The 25,262-nt window shown below is 38.7% G+C and overlaps 4 protein-coding genes across 13 annotated transcripts in view; 3 read left to right on the top strand and 1 right to left on the bottom strand.

Annotated features, from left to right (window-relative positions):
* Positions 1-6,104, top strand: part of LOC125141264 (mesoderm induction early response protein 1-like) — an 11,822-nt gene extending 5,718 nt beyond the window's left edge. The window contains 13 exon segments of the mRNA XM_047814146.1: positions 1,057-1,081; positions 1,410-1,549; positions 1,653-1,841; positions 2,101-2,212; positions 3,497-3,561; positions 3,711-3,783; positions 3,868-4,019; positions 4,124-4,205; positions 4,321-4,415; positions 4,491-4,618; positions 4,936-5,048; positions 5,130-5,294; positions 5,297-6,104. Of these exon segments, the coding sequence (XP_047670102.1) occupies positions 1,057-1,081; positions 1,410-1,549; positions 1,653-1,841; positions 2,101-2,212; positions 3,497-3,561; positions 3,711-3,783; positions 3,868-4,019; positions 4,124-4,205; positions 4,321-4,415; positions 4,491-4,618; positions 4,936-5,048; positions 5,130-5,294; positions 5,297-5,367 (1,410 nt within the window). The 3' untranslated portion in view covers positions 5,368-6,104.
* The window catches only part of LOC113636588, a 204,478-nt gene that overhangs the window by 58,566 nt on the left and 120,650 nt on the right, over positions 1-25,262 (bottom strand). The gene's annotated exons all lie outside the window — the stretch shown is intronic.
* LOC125141293 lies at positions 12,533-18,647 on the top strand. 2 transcript variants are annotated; one of them, XM_047814300.1, is made up of 6 exons: positions 12,533-12,917; positions 16,424-16,544; positions 16,715-17,005; positions 17,111-17,404; positions 17,823-17,941; positions 18,315-18,647. In XM_047814300.1, exons 2-6 carry the CDS (start codon positions 16,484-16,486, stop codon positions 18,516-18,518), a joined length of 969 nt encoding a protein of 322 aa, XP_047670256.1. In that variant the 5' UTR covers positions 12,533-12,917; positions 16,424-16,483; the 3' UTR covers positions 18,519-18,647. The 2 variants fall into 2 exon arrangements, with proteins under 2 accessions (XP_047670256.1, XP_047670260.1); XM_047814304.1 differs by having other exon boundaries at positions 16,462-16,544.
* Positions 20,002-23,465, top strand: LOC125138470 (transcription factor 7-like). The gene is made up of 3 exons (XM_047814958.1): positions 20,002-21,999; positions 22,661-22,823; positions 23,430-23,465. The coding sequence occupies exons 1-3, from the start codon at positions 21,917-21,919 to the stop codon at positions 23,448-23,450; spliced, it is 267 nt and encodes an 88-aa protein (XP_047670914.1). The 5' UTR covers positions 20,002-21,916; the 3' UTR covers positions 23,451-23,465.

The following is a 25,262-nucleotide window of genomic DNA, read 5'->3' on the forward strand; positions in this document are numbered from 1 at the left end:
TGTGTGAGCGAGGGTGCGTGTGTGAGCGAGGGTGCGTGTGTGAGCGAGGGTGCGTGTGTGAGCGAGGGTGCGTGTGTGAGCGAGGGTGCGTGTGAGAGTGTGAGAGAGTGTGAGAGAGTGCGTGTGAGAGTGTGAGAGAGTGTGAGAGTGTGAGAGAGTGCGTGTGAGTGAGGGTGTGCGTGTGAGGGTGTGCGTGTGAGAGGGTGTGCATGTGAGAGTGTGCGTGTGAGAGTGTGAGAGTGCGTGTGAGAGTGTGAGTGCGTGTGAGAGTGTGCGTGCGTGTGAGAGTGTGAGAGTGCGTGTGAGAGTGTGAGTGCGTGTGAGAGTGTGCGTGCGTGTGAGAGAGAGTGCGTGTGAGAGAGTGCGTGCGTGTGAGAGAGAGTGCGTGTGAGAGAGTGTGAGAGTGTGAAAGAGAGTGCGTGTGAGAGTGTGAGAGAGAGTGAGTGTGAGTGTGAGAGAGAGTGCGTGTGAGTGTGAGAGAGTGCGTGTGAGTGTGAGAGAGTGAGTGTGAGAGTGTGAGAGAGAGTGTGAGAGAGAGTGTGAGAGAGAGTGTGAGAGAGAGTGTGAGAGAGAGTGTGAGAGAGAGTGTGAGAGAGAGTGTGAGAGTGCGTGTGAGAGTGCGTGAGGGTGTGCGAGCGAGATCGTGTGCGTGCGAGAGGGTGTGCGAGCGAGATCGTGTGCGTGTGAGGGAGCGTGTGCGTGTGAGGGAGCGTGTGCGTGTGAGAGAGCGTGTGAGAGTGCGTGTGAGAGTGCGTGTGAGAGTGCGTGTGAGAGTGCGTGTGAGAGTGCGTGAGAGTGTGTGCGTGAGAGTGTGTGCGTGAGAGTGTGTGCGTGAGAGTGTGTGCGTGAGAGTGTGTGCGTGTGAGAGTGCGTGTGCGTGTAAGAGTGCGTGTGAGGGTGTGTGAGAGTGAGAAGGTTTAGTAGTCACGTACACCCGCCTTGGCAAATTTCAGACAGAATATAATGTTGATATCAGTGGAATATTACATCGTTACTCTCTTTATTCTGTCATTAAGCTGTGGTTCTGATGTTCACTGTGTTTCTGTTCTGTTCCAGTCCTCCTTGGGGAATTCAAGCCCAGGTATGTGTCACATCTGTGTTACACATTATAATTGGAGATCATAGTAAAGTAATAAACACTGTGTGTCACAGTAAGTGTCACAGTGTCACAGTAAGTGTCACACTAAGTGTTTTATTCCTCTGATACTACAGTAATTTACTAGGAATTCATATTTCTCTAAAGACCTCTGTCACAGAATGACATTTATACAGTTCATCTGTTCGTCACATTTAATGTCACGAGATAAGTTTCTGTTGTCATTTTATAGTAACTAATAATCAGATAGTTACATATCCTGTGTGTGTGTGTGTGTGTGTGTGTGTGTGTGTGTGTGTGTGTGTGTGTACAGGGGTGTCCGTGGGATCAGACAGTGTAGATTTGGACCCATCAGTAGAGAGGGTGAATGATTTTGAGGACGAGCGTACAGGAGAGGACGAGGAGCTGACCAGAGACACTACCTTCACTACGGAGATAGAGGATCTCACACGGGTAACACACACAGTAAACGCAGTACACACACACTCACACGCACGCGCGCGCACACACACACAAGAAATTTACACTGAACAGTGTATTTTTTCCCTGTGAGCAGGAGAGCGAGATGCCGATCCAGGAGCTCCGCAGTCTGTACGGATATGAGGTCTCCGGCTCTCCAGAGGAAGAGGACGAGGACGATGAGGAGGAGGAAGAGGACGTGGAGGAGGAGGATGAAGATGATGAAGTTGAGGAGGTGGATAATGATGAGAGCAGTAGGAGTACTGGGGAGCTCAAACGGAACAAGGTGATCTTCTCCGTATTTTACTAGTTTTTCTCCTCAGTGTTTTACAGTAAAGTTTCGTTTGTTCTTCACTGTATTCGAATTTTCTTCCAGAACCTTCTGTAATGATTTTATTTTTATATCATAGTTACACTATGTTATAACCTCATGTTATGTTGTAGCCTCATAATACTATTGTTCAGATTAATTTTCTCATTAATAAAATTCTTTATTTAGTTATTTATTTTGTATGGTGTGTGTGTGTGTGTCCGGGCATTTCCAGGACGAATGCGTGAAGAGTGTGTCTCAGGGTGTGGACAGTCAGAGTGGTGGTGAAGGTCGTTCTCTTTCTGCTAAAGAACTCATCCGTCCTCAGAACTGCAGATACTTCAACAGTTAGTACAACTGTCAATACACTAATACACACCTGTACTCTACACTAATACACACCTGTACTCTACACTAATACACACCTGTACTCTACACTCATACACACCTGTACTCTACACTCATACACACCTGTACTCTACACTCATACACACCTGTACTCTACACTCATACACACCTGTACTCTACACTCATACACACCTGTACTCTACACTAATACACACCTGTACTCTACACTCATACACAATACACTAATACACACCTGTACTCTACACTCATACACACCTGTACTCTATACTCATACACACCTGTACTCTATACTCATACACACCTGTACTCTATACTCATACACACCTGTACTCTACACTCATACACACCTGTACTCTACACTAATACACACCTGTACTCTACACTAATACACACCTGTACTCTACACTAATACACACCTGTACTCTACACTCATACACACCTGTACTCTACACTAATACACACCTGTACTCTACACTCATACACACCTGTACTCTACACTAATACACACCTGTACTCTACACTCATACACACCTGTACTCTACACTCATACACACCTGTACTCTACACTCATACACACCTGTACTCTACACTAATACACACCTGTACTCTACACTAATACACACCTGTACTCTACACTCATACACAATACACTAATACACACCTGTACTCTACACTAATACACACCTGTACTCTACACTCATACACACCTGTACTCTACACTCGTACACACCTGTACTCTACACTCGTACACACCTGTACTCTACACTCGTACACACCTGTACTCTACACTAATACACACCTGTACTCTACACTCATACACACCTGTACTCTACACTCATACACACCTGTACTCTACACTCATACACACCTGTACTCTACACTAATACACACCTGTACTCTACACTCATACACACCTGTACTCTACACTCATACACACCTGTACTCTACACTCATACACACCTGTACTCTACACTCATACACACCTGTACTCTACACTCATACACACCTGTACTCTACACTCATACACACCTGTACTCTACACTCATACACACCTGTACTCTACACTCATACACACCTGTACTCTACACTAATTACACACCTGTACTCTACACTCGTACACACCTGTACTCTACACTCGTACACACCTGTACTCTACACTTGTACACACCTGTACTCTACACTCGTACACACCTGTATGCTACATTACTGCTCATACACTTCATCTCACTTTATTGTGTTAATATAAATCCTGCTTTTCTCAGATAACGAAGTGGATGAAGAGTCTGAGGAGGATGAAGACTATATTCCCTCAGAGGACTGGAAGAAGGTAAATGCTCCCCCTCTATGTTATGTTCCTTTCTCTCACTCTGTAGTGATGTGTGAGTGATGGCTGATTATACTGTGTGTGTGTGTGTGTGTGTGTGTGTGTGTGTGTGTGTGTGTGTGTGTGTGTGTGTGTGTGTGTGTGTCTAACAGGAGATCATGGTAGGGTCTATGTATCAGGCTGAAACTCCAGCTGGACTCTGTAAATATAAAGAGAACGAGCGAGGTACACTTCACATACACACATCACCTTGTCACACTCAAGCAGGGTTAAGTTCGTGTTTAATAACTTTCTCCTGATGGTGTTCAGTGTATGAGAATGACGATCAGCTGCTTTGGAACCCAGAGTTCCTCCCTGAGCACACAGTGGTGGAGTTTCTGACCGAGGCGTGTAAACGCACCGGGGAGGAGACCGGAGTCGAAGCCATACCTGAGGGCTCACACATCAAAGATAATGAACAGGTAATCACAGAATACAAGTAATGAACAGCTAATCTACAATTTGATAGGTGTCATTAACACATTGAAATGTGTGCGTGTGTGTGTGTGTGTGTGTGTGTGAGCAGGCACTGTATGAACTTGTAAAGTGTGACTTTGACACAGAAGAAGCTCTGAGAAGACTGAGGTTTAATGTGAAAGCAGCCCGAGGTGAGGACTTCATGATGCTAGCACTTGTCTACAATGAATGTTTAGCTAACACTAGCTAGCCACCATCTGTGTTAGCACTATTAAAGCTGTACTTATGATAGATTCTCCTCTGCAGAAGAGTTGTCAGTGTGGACGGAGGAGGAATGTAGACATTTTGAACAGGGTCTAAAGGCTTACGGGAAAGATTTTCACCTCATCCAAGCTAACAAGGTAAGCAGGTGTGTTATGAAGTTTTATCGATGCAGCGTGATGTGACGCTGATGACGACGCGGTAACGTGTTACAGGTGAGGACGCGGTCGGTGGGAGAGTGTGTCGCCTTTTATTACATGTGGAAGAAATCTGAGCGATACGACTTCTTCGCTCAGCAGACGCGACTCGGCAAGAGGAAGTACAACCTTCATCCGGGAGTGACGTAGGTGTTTCCTACAGACTTATAGTCCTCCGATGACTGCCAAGACTTATTTATTTTATGGAGTTTATTAAACTAATCTCATTGACCAATCACAGCTGTCTCTGAATGCAGTAGTGTGATAAAATTCTGAAACTCATGTTCACATTCCCACTACTACTAAGTAATTAGTTATTCAGTCGTTATCCAATGTTAATAGTTCTAGTTGATTTGGCCCACAGCTGCCTACCAATCAGAAGTCAGTATTCTATAGTCATGCTCTAAAGCAGTATATGATGTCATCAAATGATTAAACTCAGGCACCGATGTACCTTTTGTAGGGATTATATGGATCGACTATTAGATGAGACCGAGAGCGCAGCATCAAGTCGAGCAGCCACGCCCCCTACTACCATCGGCCAATCAGAGAGGGAGGAGGTCTCTACCCACAATGGTGAGCATGAACACATATTTATGTTCATATTAACATAAGAATGTTACAGCAAATTAATACCAAAATTACTCCCTGCTGCAGGTCTAAGTGTGCATGGCTGTGTCCCAAATGCAGACACCACCAACACTGATGTGAAACATGACAACCTGCAAATAGACGGAAACGACTCGACCCGCGACTCTATTGGCTGTGAACGCAACGGATCACTAAAGCGTCAACAAGACATCCAAAGTGCAGAACGGCCAGCTAAAAATGCAGGACAGAATCAGAGCCACCCGTTCATGCTGAAATGGACTCTTCAGAGGTTAAAGAGGACTGAACTGCCGAAGCAGGACACATCCAGGACCGCTGTCCAAACTGAAATGGACTTTACCGAGGTTAGACAACTGAACTGCTGAAGCAGGACAGAGACAAGATGTTTGATCGTGCTGAAATCCACTTTACAAAGTCGATTTGCTGAAGCAGGACAGACTCGGATTCCCCCATCTATGCCATAATGGACTCTTCTGAGATAATAGAAGACTTGTGATGCAGGACAGATATAAACTCTCTGTGCTTTCCTGGGGTGTTACCATAACAGAACTGCAGATGGAGCAGAAACCAAAGGCCATACCAAATCCAGATAAGACTGGGATGGGGTTTATTTTACAGATCCTGATTCTAGGATTTTGTCACAATCCAAAGTCGCCGTGGACGAGATGCTTGTTAGCGTAGTTGGGTTTTACACAGAACATGTCAATTCTATTTGTACTGGAATTTGCCTGATTATTTTTTTACCGCTGAGATATATTTATATTTTCTAAGTGAAACACTCTGCAGGTGAGCGACTGGACAGTGGAAGAGACGAGAGTGAGAGTGAGACAGGTGTCCCTTGTCATGGCTTCGCTCTGTTTGGTTTGTACAGATTTGTACAGAAATCACACTTTTTGATAATCACTCTGTACATGTTCCTGTTTCTGTCCTTTCACTTCCTTTAAAGATAAAACTTCAGTTTGTGATTTTTGAGCTGCACAAAACAACCTCATGATGAAAATGAAATTAATCTCAGTCTCCTGACTCAGACCTGTCGTGTTTAATTTTTTTAATACATTTTTATTGATCTTACTGTTCATACCACTTTAAAAAGCTCACACTCGGTAGTGTCCATGTTTCCCAACACATCTGATGGAAGACATTAGATTTTTGACAAAAATATAATTTCTCCAGTTTAGGTTTTTATTGTTGTAGATCTTCAGTGTCTAATATTGTTTATTTTCTAATAGCCGAGTCAAAATCTTAAAAAGAAATTGGTTTGTTTATTTTCTAATTGGTTCTATTCCGAAGCATACAGTAAAAACACCTGGAAAAGAAAGGGCCTGAAAATCAAATTGCTAAAGTATTTATTCTGTTAACAGTCCTACATTTTGTCTTCACGATTTAAGCAGTAAAAATAAATGAACCGAATGAAGATGCGAATCTGGAATGATTGACAGTTGTACAGATGGTTTGAATGTTCCAGTATTTACTGACTTCCATTTAGAGAGAAATATAGAAAATTATAATAATTAATAATAAATTGTGCATGTAAACCTAACGAAAAGAGAGCAGAGGTGTTGAGGTTGTGGTGTTTACTGTAAAATACTCCAGCTTGGAAGCAAAAATAATACCTTATTAAGATGTGGTTGTACTTAATGAACATGTTACTAGGTCATGAACATGTATTATAATTTTAATTTAGTAGTGATGTCATCAGCAGAGCTCCATACTTTCTTAATTCCAGCTCCTTAAAAGCAGTGGTTATGTGAAAATGTGCATATGGTTTAGAGACCAGTGTGAACGGTAAGTGAAATCACTCACCAGCGCTGAATGTGAGGAGGAGGAGAAACTGGACACTGTTAGGAATGCTGAAGAATCTCCTGTCTGAAAACATGACAATCCCATCAGTGCACACAGGTAACATCAGGTGTGTAGCCTAGGGGTTAAGGTGTTGGGTTACCAATCGGAAGGTTGTGAGTTTGATTCCTACGTCCACCAAGCTGCCACTGCTGGGCCCCTGAGAAAGACCCTTAACCCTCAATTGCTCAATTGAATAAAAAAAAAAAAAAAAAGTAAGTCGCTCTGGATAAGGGCGTCTGCTAAATATGTAAGTGTGTGTGTTTTGTACATACAGATAATTTACCACAGTGAAAAACAAATTTCTTAAAGTATTGTACTGGGTTAGTGTTACATTTAATTTCTTCTTGTGTACTAAATCTGTTACACGTTTTTATTTAAATGGGTCAATAATAATAATCAGCTCTTCTCTTAGCACTGTACTCTTAGTTTTAGTTATGTACCAAATTGTTTGAATTTCTTTTAAATACTTTTATTAATAATTATGAAATGTATCAGTCAGGATTTAGGCCTCATCATAGCACAGAGACAGCGCAGGTTAAAGTGGTAAATGAGCTGTTACTGGTCTCTGATCAGGGTCGTGTCTCTTTGCTGAGGTTGTTTGATCTTAGTGCAGCTTTTGTTGCCATTGACCATGTTATCCTACTTTATGGGCTAGATCCTGGATCAGGTCTTATTCAAATCAAAATCAAATTAAATGTTATTGGTCACACACATATACATAAGGGTACGACATGCAGTGACATGCTTTCTGCAACTGTCCGGTATATAAGCATAAAAATGAATGCAATTCAGGATTAAAAAATAAACCAAAAATAAAAGGAGATAGATAAATAAAAAAGTATAAACTATATTAATAAAAACTATATAAAATATCAAAATATAAGTAGAGAAATAATGTATATGCATAAATATACATATGATATAAATGTGTATGGTTTTTAAAGATTGTCCTTAAAGTGTCCAGGTGCAGTATGGTGTGTAAATAGTGTATAAAGTGGCACTGTGCTGTGCAAGTCCAGAGTTAAAGTGACAGTCAGTCCAGAGTTAAAGTGTCGGTGTCGGTATAGAGTTAAAGTGACGGTGTCAGTCCAGAGTTAAAGTGTCGGTGTCAGTATAGAGTTAAAGTGTCAGTGTCAGTATATAGTTAAAGTGTCAGTGTCAGTCCAGAGTTAAAGTGTCAGTGTCAGTATATAGTTAAAGTGTCAGTATATAGTTAAAGTGTCAGTGTCAGTCCAGAGTTAAAGTGACAGTCAGTCCAGAGTTAAAGTGTCAGTGTCAGTCCAGAGTTAAAGTGTCAGTGTCAGTATAGAGTTAAAGTGTCAGTGTCAGTCCAGAGTTAAATTGTCAGTCCAGAGTTAAAGTGTCAGTGTCAGTATAAAGTGTCAGTGTCAGTATAGAGTTAAAGTGTCGGTGTCAGTCCAGAGTTAAAGTGACAGTCAGTCCAGAGTTAAAGTGTCAGTGTCAGTCCAGAGTTAAAGTGTCAGTGTCAGTCCAGAGTTAAAGTGTCAGTGTCAGTATAGAGTTAAAGTGTCGGTGTCAGTCCAGAGTTAAAGTGACAGTCAGTCCAGAGTTAAAGTGTCAGTGTCAGTATATAGTTAAAGTGTCAGTGTCAGTCCAGAGTTAAATTGTCAGTCCAGAGTTAAAGTGTCAGTGTCAGTATAAAGTGTCAGTGTCAGTCCAGAGTTAAAGTGTCAGTGTCAGTATAAAGTGTCAGTGTCAGTCCAGAGTTAAAGTGTCAGTGTCAGTCCAGAGTTAAAGTGTCAGTGTCAGTATAAAGTGTCAGTGTCAGTGTCAGTCCAGAGTTAAAGTGACAGTGTCAGTCCAGAGTTAAAGTGTCAGTGTCAGTATAAAGTGTCAGTGTCAGTCCAGAGTTAAAGTGACAGTGTCAGTATAAAGTGTCAGTGTCAGTCCAGAGTTAAAGTGTCAGTGTCAGTCCAGAGTTAAAGTGTCAGTGTCAGTATAAAGTGTCAGTGTCAGTCCAGAGTTAAAGTGTCAGTGTCAGTCCAGAGTTAAAGTGTCAGTGTCAGTATATAGTTAAAGTGTCAGTGTCAGTCCAGAGTTAAAGTGACAGTGTCAGTATAAAGTGTCTGTGTCAGTCCAGAGTTAAAGTGACAGTCAGTCCAGAGTTAAAGTGTCAGTGTCAGTATAGAGTTAAAGTGTCAGTGTCAGTCCGGAGTCAAAATGTCAGTCCAGAGTTAAAGTGACCGTGTCAGTCCAGAGTTAAAGTGTCAGTGTCAGTATAGAGTTAAAGTGTCAGTAACAGTCCAGAGTTAAAGTGTCAGTGTCAGTCCAGAGTTAAAGTGTCAGTGTCAGTATAGAGTTAAAGTGTCAGTAACAGTCCAGAGTTAAAGTGTCAGTAACAGTCCAGAGTTAAAGTGTCAGTGCATAAAAACAGTGTAGATGGAGAGAGAGGTCCATCACTATTATTTAAATGATCGCTATCAGTTTGTAGATCTAAATGGTGACCACTCTAACAAAGGTAATGTTCAGTGTTCCACAAGGTTCCTTTTTTAGGCCCATTGATTTTCTCCCTATATATGCTACCCCTTGGTGCAATTATTCATAAACATGGTATTGGCTTCCACTGTTTTATCTATGAAGTTGTTTGGTTTTAAATTAATGATCTGAATTTCTGCCTTATAATCTCAATTTTCCCATTAAAATAATTCATGAACTCATTTGCTGCTGCATATTAACAGAGCTCACTTTTCTACATTTATTTTACTACTATTTAATGTTGGTACAGTATTAAATAAAAAAATAGGATTATTTCTGGGGTTGAGAGATTTCTGTAGCTGAGGATGCATTCCTTCCATGAGACTTGAAATACTATTGATTTCCTAGCTGATTGTTTTTAAATTTGTGTGTTGTCGTACCAAAGCGCACACTTTTTGCTCTCTAATTACTTTCCTTTTAAGTGGAGCTACAATTTCTAGGGTGTAGAGAAACATTGGCTCTAAATAGTCAGTCACCTGATAAAGTTCTGTGGGTCAGATCGTGATCCAATCATGGATGATAATTCTGGAAGACTGTTGGTAAATCTCTCTGTAGTAGTGGATGTAAATTAAGTTTAACACGGCAATGTGGCAAATTATAAATATTGTGTCCGAAGTGCAATTTAAATGATATATATATACAGTACAGACCAAAAGTTTGGACACACCTTCTCATTCAAAGAGTTTACTTTATTTTCATGACTATGAAAATTGTAGATTCACGCTGAAGGCATCAAAACAATGAATGAACACGTGTGGAATTATATACATACATAACAAAAAAGTGTGAAACAACTGAAAATATGTCATATTCTAGGTTCTTCAAAGTCGCCACCTTTTGCTTTGATTACTGCTTTGCACACTCTTGGCATTCTCTTGATGAGCTTCAAGAAGTAGTCACCTGAAATGGTCTTCCAACAGTCTTGAAGGAGTTCCCAGAGATGCTTAGCACGTGTTGGCCCTTTTGCCTTCACTCTGAGGTCCAGCTCACCCCAAACCGTCTCGATGGGGTTCAGGTCCGGTGACTGTGGAGGCCAGGTCATCTGGTGCAGCACCCCATCACTCTCCTTCATGGTCATATAGCCCTTACACAGCCTGGAGGTGTGTTTGGGGTCGTTGTCCGTTTGAAAAGGTGGTGTGTCCAAACTTTTGGTCTGTACATATATATATACTGTGTATATATATATATATATATATATATATATATATATATATATATATATATATATATATATATATATATATATAGTGTGTATATATATATATATATATATATATATATATATATATATATATAGTGTGTATATATATATATATATATATATATATATATATATCTATATATATATATATATATATATATATATATATATTATATATTTAATCTGAGGGTTAGAATGAGATCAAGAGTTTGACCTCCATTATGAGTGGGTCCTATTACATTCTGGTTCTCCCCTAATTTATCTAAGATGGAAACAAATGCTGTTCTCAGAGGATCTTCTAACTTATCAAAATGAATATTAAAGTTTCCAAATTTTAATTTTATATTTGCACAAACACAATCATACACATGTCAGTAAAATGTTTGTTATCTATATAAAAATAGTTCACATTTACATTAATGTAAAAGAATAAGATGGAATAAAATATAATATATTTGTATATACAGAAGGTTGCAATAGGAAAATAGATAAAATATCAAAAAATGCAAGTGTGCAAAAGAGTCCGGCTGAGGTAGTGGGTGATTTGGAATAGTCCTTGCAGGAAAAAGCTCCTCCTCATTCTCTCTGCGTTTGCCTTTAATGAGCAGAAGTACTTTCTTTATGGCAACAGAGAGAATAGAATCTTCCTGGCTTTGGTCTCAGCTGATCGCTTCACTTTTTGAAGAGCTCGTCTGTCTTGTCTTGTGCTTTTTCCCAAACCAGGCTGTGATGCTTCCTGTCAGGATGCTCTCAATAGTTCATTTTTACACTCAGACTCAGAGATGGTGATAATAGCAAAGAAGTAAAGAAAGAATATTATCTTGCAGCAGCAAAGGCTTCTTCCATACAGTGCAATATCTACACAGTGAAAAGGCAAATTCTAGTGTTTTAGCTCTACCATTTGTACTCCGTGTGTGTGTGTGTGTGTGTGTGTGTGTGTGTGTGTGTGTGTGTGTGTGTGTTCATGCACCCTTGCTGGTTAAGGAAGATGTATACATTTTGAATGATCACAATCTTCACCCCACACACCCCTCATACACACTCTTCACCCCACACACCCCTCATAAACGCTCTTCACTCCACACACCCCTCTCACACACTCTTACATACAGTGATTGGTTTCCAGTATGATTTGGTTTGTCTACAAGTTATAAACAAATATAGTTTAAACCGTAATGTGGGTGGTGCTACATTCTTACTTGACTCATGTTTCTGCCATTTCACCTGTTCTTTGTTCACCTTGATTGTCACCTTGATTCCTTGTTTGTGTGTTTTAGTCTGAAGAAGATTTTAAAACACCTGACACTGGTTATGACACCACATCTTTTAGTAATTCTGTATAAGATGTATGTATGTTTCCATCCTGACTTTCCCACATGATGACTACACATATAACAGTCTCTCTAAGCTAAAGGACTCATTGCTGCCACATGAGCTAAATCATACATAATGTGTGATTTTACTGTAATAAAGATTTTGAATATAATTAAATAAAATTCTTTCTAAAATGTCAAAAAAAGAGTCTCCCCTTAATTAAAAAAAATTATATATATATATATATATATATATATATATATATATATATATATATATATATATATATATACGTATATATATACGTATATATATATATATATATAATTTTTTTTTAATTAAGGGGAGTCTCTTTTTTTGACATTTTAGAAAGAATTTATCATATATATATATATATGTACATATAAATAAAGCTCTTTTATTACTGTCTTTTCCTTTAGTACTTTTCCTGTCTTGTTGTTTTCCTAAATCATATTTTATTCTCTGACAGAATGGGATTGTCAGTCAGCTATAAGGAAAGCTGGTTTTATCTGTTCTTTAACCTCCCACTACTCTGATATCCACACAGAACACTGTTACACCAGCTGCTCTATCCTCTGTCTATACTCTCTCTCAGTCACCACTAGAAACATACAGGGGTGGTGGTGGGACAGGTGTACTGTCTTACTTTGTCTCATTAAACTTTAATCTCTCTTAAATTCCATGCAGTTTAACTTTCCTTTCCCCTAGGAATTCCTGAACGAAGTGGACACACTCCTCAGTCACGATCTCTGTCCTTCTCCTACCTAAAACATCCAGCATCTCCACTTCATCTGTAGCTTCCTGCACTTTTATCTCTTCCTGATCCTGACTCCTTCTCACAGTTTACACTTTCTCTTTGGGCTGTAAATGAAGTGTTTATACGCAGTGTCACTGTCCAGCTCCTCTTTCCTTTAAGGAGAAGCTTTTACACTCCCATCACTACAACTTTTAAACTTCTGACGGTAAGTTCATTATAAACATTATTATAAAGATATATTTTACTATTACATATTAAACATATTACAATATTTTTACAGTATTACAGATTAAACTCATTATGAAGAGTTTATGTATAATGAGGAAAAGCACTAAACATTATTTTTAGTAATATTTTAAATGTTTTTGTGAATAAATGTGAAAGTGTGATGTATTAATTAAAGAAAATATAGTTTATGTAGTGATCTTGTCTCAGTTAAACCACATAAGTGTTTATGACTTTTATCACTAGCTCTATTGTTATTACAGACCAAGTGCTGCTGGTACAAGGCTCCTATTGTAACTGTTAGAATGTTCAACTGTTAACTCCTTATGGGAGTCTGTGACACACATTACACACTTTGGTGGAGTTTTATCTGGCACATTTATAGAGGACAGTTCAAAGTATCCAGATATCAAATGTTTGGGATATTTTTGGGGTATTAAATCTCAGCGATCACCCATCTCTGTAGCACCACCTACAGGCCAAATCTAAAGGTACATTTTTTACATTTTATAGTTGATCTTTTTTCTGCTGAATTCTTTTCTCATTGGAGATTTGAACAGACTCATCATGTAGGGTTTTTTTTGGGAAAAACCCTTTGAGTAATAATCCTAGACCATTGATCTTATCAGCACAAATTTTAGTATCTATAGAGGGGTCTGAACAAAGGTTATTCAAATCATTTTTCTGGGACAATCAATGTGGCCGCTGTCACTAATGAAACTCAGTGGTGAAGACACCAAAAAAAGAAATTACCATATGTCAGCAATGCTTGATTGGAGGCCAAATATGATATCATTTATTACTAGGGGAATATTGGCTACCCACCAAGTGCATCATCACTATAAAAGCCTTTTTGTTTTTAAGCCATATTGATAGTATTGTTGTTTTTTAAGGTTTTCTGTGGCCGCCCATAGAAGCCCTAAGTGGATGTCGGTGAACCTGATACACCTTCAGAGTATAACATTTGAATCTCTTTTGTGATTTGTGATAGTTATTTTCTCTGAAGCCCTGCAGCCCTGGGTCAAGGGGGATGTTGTAGCTTAGTGGTTAAGTTGTTGGACTGCAGTTTGGAAGGTTGTGAGTTTGAACCCCAGGTTTAACAAGCTGCTGGTGCTGGGCTCCAGATCAAGGTCCTTAACCCTCAGTTCCTTAGTTGTGTAAAAATAAGATAAAATGTATGTTGCTCTGGATAAGGAAGTCTGCTAAATGATTAATTTAATACACATATGTCAAACTCAGGAACGCGGGCCAAATGTGGCCCCCGGTATAATTATATTTGGCCCGCGAGATCATATCAAATGTGCATTACAGCTGGCTAGCCGCATGTAATAATACTAATACTTCAAATTCCAGAATGCCTTGCCACTGTATTGACGCGTAGTCACGAACACCAAGCACCCCTCATTCTCTGTTGACAGTCTTTAACAACCCTGTTACAGTCACATCGTTCAAGTTAATTCCACCCTCTACAAAAATGGCCAAACGAAAGATGGACAATAGGAGCTTACAGGACAGGAGGGAGGCAGATTATCTGTTCACAAATATAAAGGACAGACCTGTTTGTCTCGTGTGCTAACAGAGCTAACGTGTCTGTAACGAAAGAATATAAGAAGACACTATGACACGAAACATTATGAGAAGTGTAAGTATAAACTGAGTTTGAATATATGTTTTCTTTATGCACTTTTTCTACTCCAAGGCACAAACTGTTAGTCAAAAAGTTGGATTTTCATTGAATGAAATTATTTTTGGTTGTTTTGGTGTTTCTTTTGAAAAAGATCCACTTCAAAAAGGAACTTAAAATGATACGGAATGTCACGGCGAGGCAAAGGCGAATGAGGATCCAAATGCAGTAAAGAGATTTAATGACCAAAAACAAGAAGACAGGTACACAGACAGGCAGGCAAAACAAGACCGAACACAGAGCTGACAGGAAACAGGAACATTGAATCGACTAGCACCAGGGAAGTGAACAAACAGAGAATATATAGGTGACAGGAACCAATGACAAAGCAGAGACAATCAGAGACAAATACAACACACCTGGAGAAAAGATTGAGTACAATTAGTGTCCATGGTGGGCGGAGCAAACAATTAACAACAGGGCAAGGCAGCAGACAGAAACAGGACAAAAACACAGACAGACTTATTACACGGAGTCATAATTTATTTTATTTATTTAAATAAGAAATGAACACCACTGATGTGTCTTTTATTTCAAATTTAATTTCTTATGTGTTTGTAATATCAAGCTCTGGTTGTTCCAAATCCTGTGTTTCAGCAAAACTAAAGTTTGTTTCCATATGAAAAAGGTTGAACATTACATATCAGTTGCAGTTCATTTTTCAATAAATATTCAGATTGGCCCATGACCTTATCTCAGTTTTATATTTTGGCCCACTGTGAATTTGAGTTTGACACCCCTGCTTTAATAGATATATTTATTGTATTGTTTAGAATTTTTTTTTTTTTTGCTTTAGATATTAGACACTTCCTGTTTCTCTGAATTCACCATAACCTAATCGCCTCGCCATGGCAGCACCGTTCGAGATATCAAAAATCCCTTCGAAATTTAGCAAGTGCAACGTCGCAGCATCATGTTCAGCACGCTTGATGTCAATCGCATGAATTCCCTAGGAGGACTATTTAAAAGTAAAAGTAGTCACCGCATGCACTTATAAAACAATCCAAAATGGCTGACTTCCTGTTGGGTGGAGCTCATAATTTAGACCGTGAAAGTTGTTCGGGTCGATGAGATCTATATGTGTACCAACTCTCGAACATGTGCATACATAATTGCCCGATCTGTGCACAAATGTTTGTTTTTGCATTACAGGGGGCGCTACAGAGCCCCCCTGCCATGCCCGTATTCCAGCCTTTGCCCGAGCCTAGTGTCGCACGACTCTGACATGTGTGCCAAATTTCAAGAGTTTTTGAGCATGTTAAGGGACCCCAAGTGGCCAATGTGTGCAAAAAATAAAAATAAATAAATAAATAAATAAATAAAAACCATTCGGTGCTCGGGCCCTAATTTACAATACTAAACTAAATCCCTAACTAGCTTAAACAAGTGAAAACAAGGTGTGAAAGAAAATGGCACCCACCTCTCTACAAATCCCTTCCCAAAGAATTAACAAACTTAATAGGTCAAGAAAAAACAAAAGTATGTACAAAAGAGTTAACTTACAATGGAAAATGGGTTTTCTAGTAAAAGGCAACCTGTACAACAAAATGGTTCACACAATAACACTTTAGGAGAAATTCAATCAACCGAATATGAATTAAAGCTTTTAGGGTTGAAGAAAAAAGCCTCACAACAACTTTAGGTGTGTGTGTGTGTGTGTGTGTGTGTGTGTGTGTGTGTGTGTATGTGTGTGTGTGTGTGTGTGTGTGTGTGTGTGTGTGTGTGTGTGTGTGTGTGTGTGTGTGTGTGTGTGTGTGTGTGTTTTCGTACTTTTGGTCTCTCACTGAAGTTATTATGTTTAGGTTCCTGGTTAATTCCTCACCTGTTTTCACCTGTGCAGTGCTGCAGGTTGTGTCTCAGATATGATGTTCTGCAGGGTTCCTCTCCACCTCCTGCTTTTACTCATCCTCATGTTCATCACAGGTGAGTGTGATATCAGTCTCACTGCTCACACTGGACTCAGTTTGTCTCTCTGACAGGAAAGAGTTCTACAGAAAGGATTTATACAGAAATGTGTTGAACACACATGATGTTAATTATATGTACAAGAGTATATTTATATTTTATTCTGTTAATCTGCTTTTCTCTTTCAGTTCCTTTATCAGCTGTCATTATTGTAAAGGTGGAGATTAATCAGGCTGCTGCTCTGCCCTGTGAACGGAGATGTTCTGATCATGCCACATGGTTCAATAACCCAGGTTATATAGTGGCTCAGTGTGATCAGACATCCTGCAGTTCAGCAGAAGGATTTAGCATCTCCCATGATCAGTATCTGAAGGGAGATCTGACCCTCACCATCCCTGTAGCTGATGACAGTAAGAGGAACATATACACGTGTCAGTGTGATGGAACAGACATTACTGATGTGCGTCTCGGCATCAGGTGTAAGTGTCTTTACTGCTCTATAGTTTATAAACTCTCACTGATTTAGGTTTAATGGGTTACATTTACATCCAGTTAAAATTCATTCTGGTGTTTTTTCTCCTCAGCCGTCATATCACCAGTTCAGGTGAATCCTGGTGAAGATCTACAGCTGAATTTGCACATATCAGACCAAGTGGAGGTGATCTTTAAACACAGAAATTCAACAGATCCACGTGGTGTACAGATCTGCAGTGTGTATAAAAGCTCACTAGACTGTACAGCTGAATACACACAGAGAACATCACTCACTAACACACTTCTTACACTGAGAGGAGTAAAGAGGACTGATGATGGAGATTACATCGTCAGAGACACGGAGTATAACGAGAACCTTCATATTTACTCAGTAACAGTAAGAGGTACGTATTCAGTGTGATTTGTGTCAGTGTGTAAAATTCAACAGTCTGATATTGGTCAGAAATCATCGTGAACATTCAGTTAATATAATAAAATAAAACTTAAAGTTGCTCTGAAACTCGACCGTATGAGAACCTGTCATTAAATTCTACATTTTCTACACACAGGTTTGTTTACTAGTAAATAAATTCTCCTGCAGATGATTTACAAATAAATAAATGTTTAAAACTAACACTGTAAATGAGGCCCAGTGGGTGTGTTATTGGTGTTCAGTTAATCACACTCACTGGCACATGGTGTGTGTTAAGTTACTAATAAACACTGTGTGTGTGTGTGTGTGTGTGTGTGTGTGTGTGTGTGTGTGTGTGTGTGTGTGTGTGTGTGTGTGTGTGTGTGTGTGTGTGTGTGTATTTGGTATAGAACCTCCTCTACCAGTGTGGGCGATCGTCCTGATAGTGGTGGTGGTGGTGTTTCTGGTTGCTGCACTGATTGTGTCAATCCTGTACCTGATTAAATATAACAACAGACGATTCTATCATGTAAGTAACAGAGACATGCAGCACTGTGACATCAGAGATCACATGACTGTGTGCTGTAATAAACTCCACATCACCCTGATTAGACATCACCCAGTTACTACATGGACACTTCCACAGAACAAATATGATGACTGATAAATGACACTTTTACTGTCAGAATAATTACAAATTCTATTCAGTAATCTCACATGATCACTGAGAGAGAACAGCTAACTGTTTACACATCAGATTATTAAGTGTTTGTAATATTTATCTGAACACTCAGTATTACATCTGATGCTCTGACTCGTTAAAACTCTAAATATGTCAGGTCTTACAATGAGAAGATGATTCTCTACAGTTTCTATCCTTTAAACTGAATTTTATTCACCAGGATGTCCTGAAACGTTCTCGAAGCCCAGATGAAAAGGTGGGCTTCGTGCGAAGAGCCGTCAGAAGAGTCTTCTGGAGTTTAGAGTCTTCTGGGGAGTTTTCTGAGGATGAGCCAGGGCAAAAGGGACTGCCTGGAGGGGGGAAAGTAAAGAAGGAAAAAGGGGGAAAAAAAGGGGAAAAGAGAAAAAAAGGAGGGGTTTTGTAGTGCAGGGAGTGTTTTCTTCAATACTTATTAATTATTCAATACTTCAATATTTTTTTTATTTTTTTAACAAGAATATATTTTAATTAATGTTAAATTCTTTGTAGACTTCCATAAAGGTAAAAGATTAACACACAATGCTTATTTCTCCAAACACACTTTATTCACTAATATATGTTATTTCAACAAGCTTGCCTTTTAAACAATTTATGTTTTAACTTATTAACAAGGCAAATATTAATAATAATTATTATATTATACCTACAGTAATTATTATATAAATACTATCATTATAGAGCTTTTCACTTATTACAAAGGTTATGACATAAAAAAATGTTAAAATAAATTGCTAGAAAAATAAAAAGTGTTTCAAGTTAAATAAATGTTCTTTGATTGAATTACAAAGTCTTTCCACTGTTCATTGGCCTTCCCAGATTCTGGACAGTACCATTTACCTTTAATTTGAGTGGCCAGTAAGTTTGTTCTTTGAGTGACCACATAATTTACACTGGTAGTGGTAGCCTTCCTTTGACAGACAATTTTTTGGTGGCTCCCCTCCCGCCGCAAGCTCTGCCTTTCACAGTCTCCATGCATGTTGTTGGTTCTGGGACTGTGGGACTGGAGCTATTGGCTGGGGAAATGATGAAGAACCCTGAGACAAAGGTGCACTGATGGTTGATGACCTGGCAGAAGGGAAGTATAACCCAGAGATATACATATCTGGCGCTGATGGGTGATGACCCTGCTGATTTTAATATCCAGGCCAGTTAAACCACACAGGATCATGCTTGACACCAGGCCAGAAAGCAGATTCACATGCCACATGAGTCAGGCTGGTGCCAGGTGCAGCTACATCTGCATGTGATACCACAGTCTCAGTTCCAACATGTTTGCAGTGGCAAATTACTGCCTCACACTCGATAACAGCATGTCCATGTTCCACGGGTGCTGCTGGGAGCCCTCTTGGGTTTGGCAGTGAAGGCTTTGTCACACTGATCTGCTCCACTCCTTGCAGCAAAGTGTCTCGGTCAGTTCACTTTTGTCAGTCAAACAGCCTGACAAAACATATCCATTTTAGATTTAAATAACTGCACACAATTTTTTTTATTACTTTTTTTTTTAAAAAAGTAAACAAATATATGATAAACATATCTTTTAAATATATATGATTTCCTCAGTACAATACACTTGTAGTTCAGCATATATATATATATATATATATATATATATATATATATATATATATATATATATATATATATATGTGTGTGTGTGTGCGTATATATACGTATATATATATATATATATATATATATATATATATATATATATATATATATATATATATATATATACACACATATATATATATATATATATATATATATATATATACACACATATATATATAAAGCTGATTTTTCTTTAGTGTCCTCAGGAAAAAGAGGCACTGGTGAGCCTGTGGTCAGCTCCATTTGTCTTGAGTTTGATGATAAAGGCAAGAAGCATCTGTAAAATCAATGTTTTAGTTGTTGAATGGCTGCATTCCAGCCTTGCGCGCTCCTGCAAACCATTGCTGTGGCTTTTCACATTAGTGTTTTGTATGAGTGCATATATTTTTGCATTTTATTTGAGTATATAATTTCTATGTCGATTAAATTGTGGTTTTATCTATAGACATTGTTCGAAGCCAATTTATAGAAATCTAGAAAATTAATGAGCAAGCCTTAGGTGCTAGTGGTAAAAAAGGATTAAGATGGCATGAAGAAAAAAACCTGTACTAGATGACAGAGGGATTTTAAACATTACAAAAAAGAGCCATGTAGAAAAGAGACAAATGTCTGGTATGATTGAATATGAATAAGAGTCCTGAGATATGGGATATGTTAAGGGAACTTCAGGAATTAAACAGTACAGTAAGTACTCTAAGTACAGTATCTAGGTAAGAAATCCACTGAAGCAGGAAGGTAAGTCCTTTGAGCTATATTTGTTCTGCTCATGAAAGGGAAATAATAGTTTTTGCTTTTTGCTAACAAAGACTACCAAGTGGTAATTCTGTCACACATTTTCTTTTTCTATTAGTTGCTGTTTTTTAAAAGGAATCTGCAGAATTGCCTACCTGAAGTCCTCTTTGTGTCTAGGTTGACTAACATTTTGATTAATAACTTTAATAAAATCCTAACTTAATGTTTGAGACTCTGATACTTTCTGGGACTTGTCTTTGGCTGGTATTGCTCATTGGGCTTCATGATGGTGTTTGTTTAGGTATATTCTCAAAAGGAAAAACTTTTGGGCATTCCAAAAACAGATATCAAGTGCATTCAGAAAGAATTCAGACCCCCTTCACTTTTTTAAATTTTATGTTGCAATGTGATAATACAATTGTTCAATTTTTTTTTTATTAATCTATATCCAGTACCACAAAATGAAAACAAAATTCTAGGAATGTTTGAGAATATATGAAAAAGGAAAATCTGAAATATCATATGTACTTGAGTATTCAGACCCTCTGCAAAATACTTGAAATTTAGCTCAAGTGCATTCCATTTCTCTTGATAGTTACTGAGCTGTTTCTACACATTGATTGGAGTCAGTCTTACAGCTGACAATGCATATCAGAGCAAAAACCAAGCCACAAGGTCAAAGGAACTGCCTGCAGAGCTCAGAGACAAGATTACCGGGGAAGGCTACAAAAGAAATTCTGCCACACTGAAGATTTGCATGAGCACATCCTCCATAATTATGTATTAGTCTGCACCCTTAGCTTTTCTTAGCTACATGACCAACCACTTAAAGTCAAAGTTTCCGAGAATGTATTTCATACAGTGAAAATTAAATGAAGCTCTGACCTGTATATGCAAATGGATATTGCTGCATAATTGCTGACTGGATAATTGCATGAATGAACAAGTGCTGGAGGGCTAGATAAATACAGTGAAAATTGTATGTACAAAATAATTTGCAGAAACATATATGTAATAAAATACAAAGTATTATGAATAGCTATTTCTCAAGAATTAATTTTCTTCAACCATCAAAAGAGCATAATTTGCTCAGGTCACTCCTTGGTTTTATATATATATATTATATTTTCCTTGGTTTTAAATATATTTTATTACACATTTTCTCAAGCATTTCTTAATTATAAGTGACACATAGTTTTGCTGCTAGCTGTGTCTTATACCTCTGACTTGTAACTACACAAGGGGGCTTCAGGAAGGTTACTGTAAATCTGTTGATTCCAGCTGACAGCCATAATTACCTTATCATTGTATTTACGTTACCTAAATAAAGTTACTTGCAGTCATAAATTAACCTTTAGGAACTTCATAAATATGTTTCATGCTTACAATAATTTTGGTGTTCCTGTGTGTTCATGAAGGTTCTCTCACTCTCTGATTATGGGGCCATCTGGAATGCACCCTACAGGAATCCCACACCCTGCTATAGTTCCCTCTTCAGGCAGGCAAGAGCAGTTTGACATGTATGTGTAAAAAACATTAAAGGTGCATTAGTCAATATTAATCGCTCTTATGCATGTGTAGCATACAACATTGAATCATTAGCCAATTTTAGTATTAGTATTACCATTTCACTTTCAAGCAATGAAGTAGTCTGTTTATTAAGGATATTTTTTGTTATTTTTTTGTTACATATAGCTTTGTTATTTAGATACAGATGATAATATATGGACTATAGTGATAGTATAGCTGTGTTTTTGTCAGTGCCGGCATTAAGCATTTTACTCTGGTCTGTGTTTTTGCCTACTAGTTTTGCTTACTAGGTCATTTAGCTGTTTGCAGCCAAGTTATAACACTATAAATATGTGAATTTGTTTGAGCTCCCATGTATTTCTGAACTGACCATCAATACAGTACTGGTGTTGGCTAGTATATCATATTGTACGTTAATTTTATTAGTAAAAGATTCAAGATGACTATTGCACCTTTAAGGAAACTGCAGATGGGGAATTTTTACATGAAGTAAGCATCACTCGTTCATAACTGGCAGACATTTATTACATTTGTGTTATTAATGTTTCATAATGATAAGTCTTTAATTAAATGATCTAATATGGCAATTCTACAGTATTTGAATGCAATGTTACCAAATCAAACTTGTGTTGTTTTCCTTTTGCATTGCAGCAAGCCACATCCAGAGTCAAAGAGGGATAGAGAGTCTAAGAAGCCAGTCATCAAAAAGCCTCTGAATGCTTTTATGCTCTACATGAAGGAGATGAGGGCAAAAGTCATTGCAGAATGCACCTTGAAGGAGAGTGCAGCTATCAACCAAATACTGGGCCGTAGGGTAAGGGTTCTTCTAAAATTATGTTGGACTATTAATAAAACACCTGTGCTCAAATCTAAGGAGATTGTGTAGTTTCATTTTTACACAAATTTGAAACAACCCATGTGGAGGTATGAAGGAAGATTCAGGAGTCAGGAATAATATTAGCTGACCTCTGGGCTCCTGTTTGTTTAGTCTGTACTTTTACTGATATAAACCAAAATGGCACCACAAATTGCTGCATGTGTGTTGGCGCTGTTTGTTTTTGTCATGTTTTGTTTGTTAACGCAGTTTCTTTTGCGATTGCATTGGGAGCTCATTCACCAGATCAGAGCTCATGAATATTATGGCTACATTTCATATAGATTCACTTCCCACCTTCATTGATACATATGTGAATTTATTGCATTCTGGTAAAATATACCCCCACTTGTGCACATGTAGTGAAACGCTGTGGAAATGAGACAGTGTCTCATGTCCATCTGCCGACTCAGATATTGCACACCCACTGCATGGAATTTTTTTCTCCAATGTGCATTCACAGTGTACCAATTTGGACGATCTTCAGCTACTGGTACTGTAGGAGAAAAACAAATTTTTCTTCATCTTCTGTCTTGTGCTTCTCAGAAACATAACTGTGTCGGCTGATACCAGACCAGGACTTTTCAGAGCAGATTGCCATACGGAACTTTGGGACAAAATGAAGGGCGGAGGAATTTGTTTTTTAATCTAATAATGGCTTGTACAATGATTTGACAGTTATTCAGCAGTACTGTTCTCCTGATACTGAGTCATTTTTTATAAACTGCATGTCATTCTACTCCCCACATGAGTTTGCTTCATTTACACTCTTCTCTTTGTTCATTGTCCACGGCACCTTTAACAACTTTTTTACTTTTATGTCAAAGTAAAATTTGGCAATAAGAGGACATAAACAGCTGTACAGTGGAAAAAACTGCAAAAGGAGTTTTTAGCCATTGACTTTGTTTCTAACTGTTAGGGTCTCAGACAGATCACAAACTACAAGCCTAAATCCCTCCACTCTGCTAATGAACTGAATCTAAACAGTCTGAACTTTCGCTTTGTAAGACAATGTGACAGGCCCTTGACACTAGCTATCCACTCAAGGTCTAGCTGATCAGATTCACCACCCCCACCACAGATGGGGCTGGTGCCTCCACAGATTCACACCTGAATGGTCCATTGCCTCTCCTCCCCCTCTTCAAGAACAACACTCTCCATTTGAGAGAGAGAGAGACTTTTACAGAGATTTCAAGAGACAGAACTCATGCAAAGCAGCTGGACAGGACCTGTCTCTCCATTACACCATGACGTACTGTGCTGATCAGCTGTTTCCAGTGTTTACAGACACCTTTAACAACTCATTGGAGATATTCCATTTACCAGCTTGCTTCAAGACCTCCCTCACTATCCCTGCTTCCCAAAAACCTAGCATTACAAGACATAAATGACTACAGACCTGTTCCTCAAACGTCTGTGGAAATGAAGTCATTTGAGTGCCTTGTGCGGTGCAATCTCAGATCTATTATAAACGATCTCCTGGATCCTCTGCAGTTTGCCTACAGAGTCAACAAGTCGGTAGATGCATTACATTCTTTAGCACATAGACTTCTCAGGAAACTGTACTGGAATCCTAATTTGGATTTCAGCTTTGCTTTGAATATACTTATTCTATCTCTGCTACAGGATAAGCTTTTCCAGCTTATAGGTGGATCACACACTTCCTGACTGACAAAAGGCAACATGTGAGACTGGGAAAACATATCTCTGACTCCCAGTTAATCAGTGCTGATTCCCCCAAGGCTATGTTCTTTCTAGTCACCAGTCTGTCAAACTATTGTTTTCAGAGGACAAAACCCTCATCAAGCTCATCTCTGAGGGGGATGAGTGTTCCTACATAAGGAAAGAAAATCTGGTGACCTGATGCAGTCATAATAGCCTGGAGCTCAATGCTTTGAAAACAGGGGGAATTCTTCAGAAAGAACACAGCCCCACTACCCCATTATCCTGTGTGATTCCCCATTTGATGCTGTGAACTTTTGCTTTCTGGGAACCATCATAACCCAGGGCCTCAAGTGGGTGCTGAATATCAACTCTCTAAATAATAAAGCACGTAAGCAAATCTACTTTATACAAAGATGGTGCAGATAATGGTGTAGTCCTTTACCCCCATTATTGATTTCTTACTCACTTCCTCCATCACTATTAGGTATGCTGCTACCACTGTCTATGACAAATGCAGACAGCATTGTGTCATTTGCTTTGCAGAGCAAAGTGATTGGCTGCAATCTGCTATGTCTTTGAGAGCTGTACAATTCCTGGACCCTGAAATGGGTAGTTTGTTGCTGACCCCTCTCATAGACACATTCTTTTCGAGCCACTCCCCTCGAGAGAAGGCTGTGGTGCATCGAGACTAAAACTTTACCAGTGTTTGACCAC

The sequence above is a fragment of the Tachysurus fulvidraco genome, chromosome 1 (genome assembly GCF_022655615.1).
Source record: "Tachysurus fulvidraco isolate hzauxx_2018 chromosome 1, HZAU_PFXX_2.0, whole genome shotgun sequence".
Taxonomy (NCBI): Eukaryota; Metazoa; Chordata; class Actinopteri; order Siluriformes; family Bagridae; genus Tachysurus; species Tachysurus fulvidraco.

Coding starts and splice junctions, on each gene's coding strand:
- LOC125141293 (XM_047814300.1), top strand. CDS start 16,484: ATGATGTTCTGCAGGGTTCCTCTCCACCTCCTGCTTTTACTCATCCTC. Junction 16,545..16,714: donor CATCCTCATGTTCATCACAG/GTGAGTGTGATA, acceptor TTTCTCTTTCAG/TTCCTTTATCAGCTGTCATT. Junction 17,405..17,822: donor TTACTCAGTAACAGTAAGAG/GTACGTATTCAG, acceptor TATTTGGTATAG/AACCTCCTCTACCAGTGTGG.
- LOC125138470 (XM_047814958.1), top strand. CDS start 21,917: ATGGGGCCATCTGGAATGCACCCTACAGGAATCCCACACCCTGCTATA. Junction 22,000..22,660: donor AGGCAAGAGCAGTTTGACAT/GTATGTGTAAAA, acceptor TTTGCATTGCAG/CAAGCCACATCCAGAGTCAA. Junction 22,824..23,429: donor ACCAAATACTGGGCCGTAGG/GTAAGGGTTCTT, acceptor TGTGCTTCTCAG/AAACATAACTGTGTCGGCTG.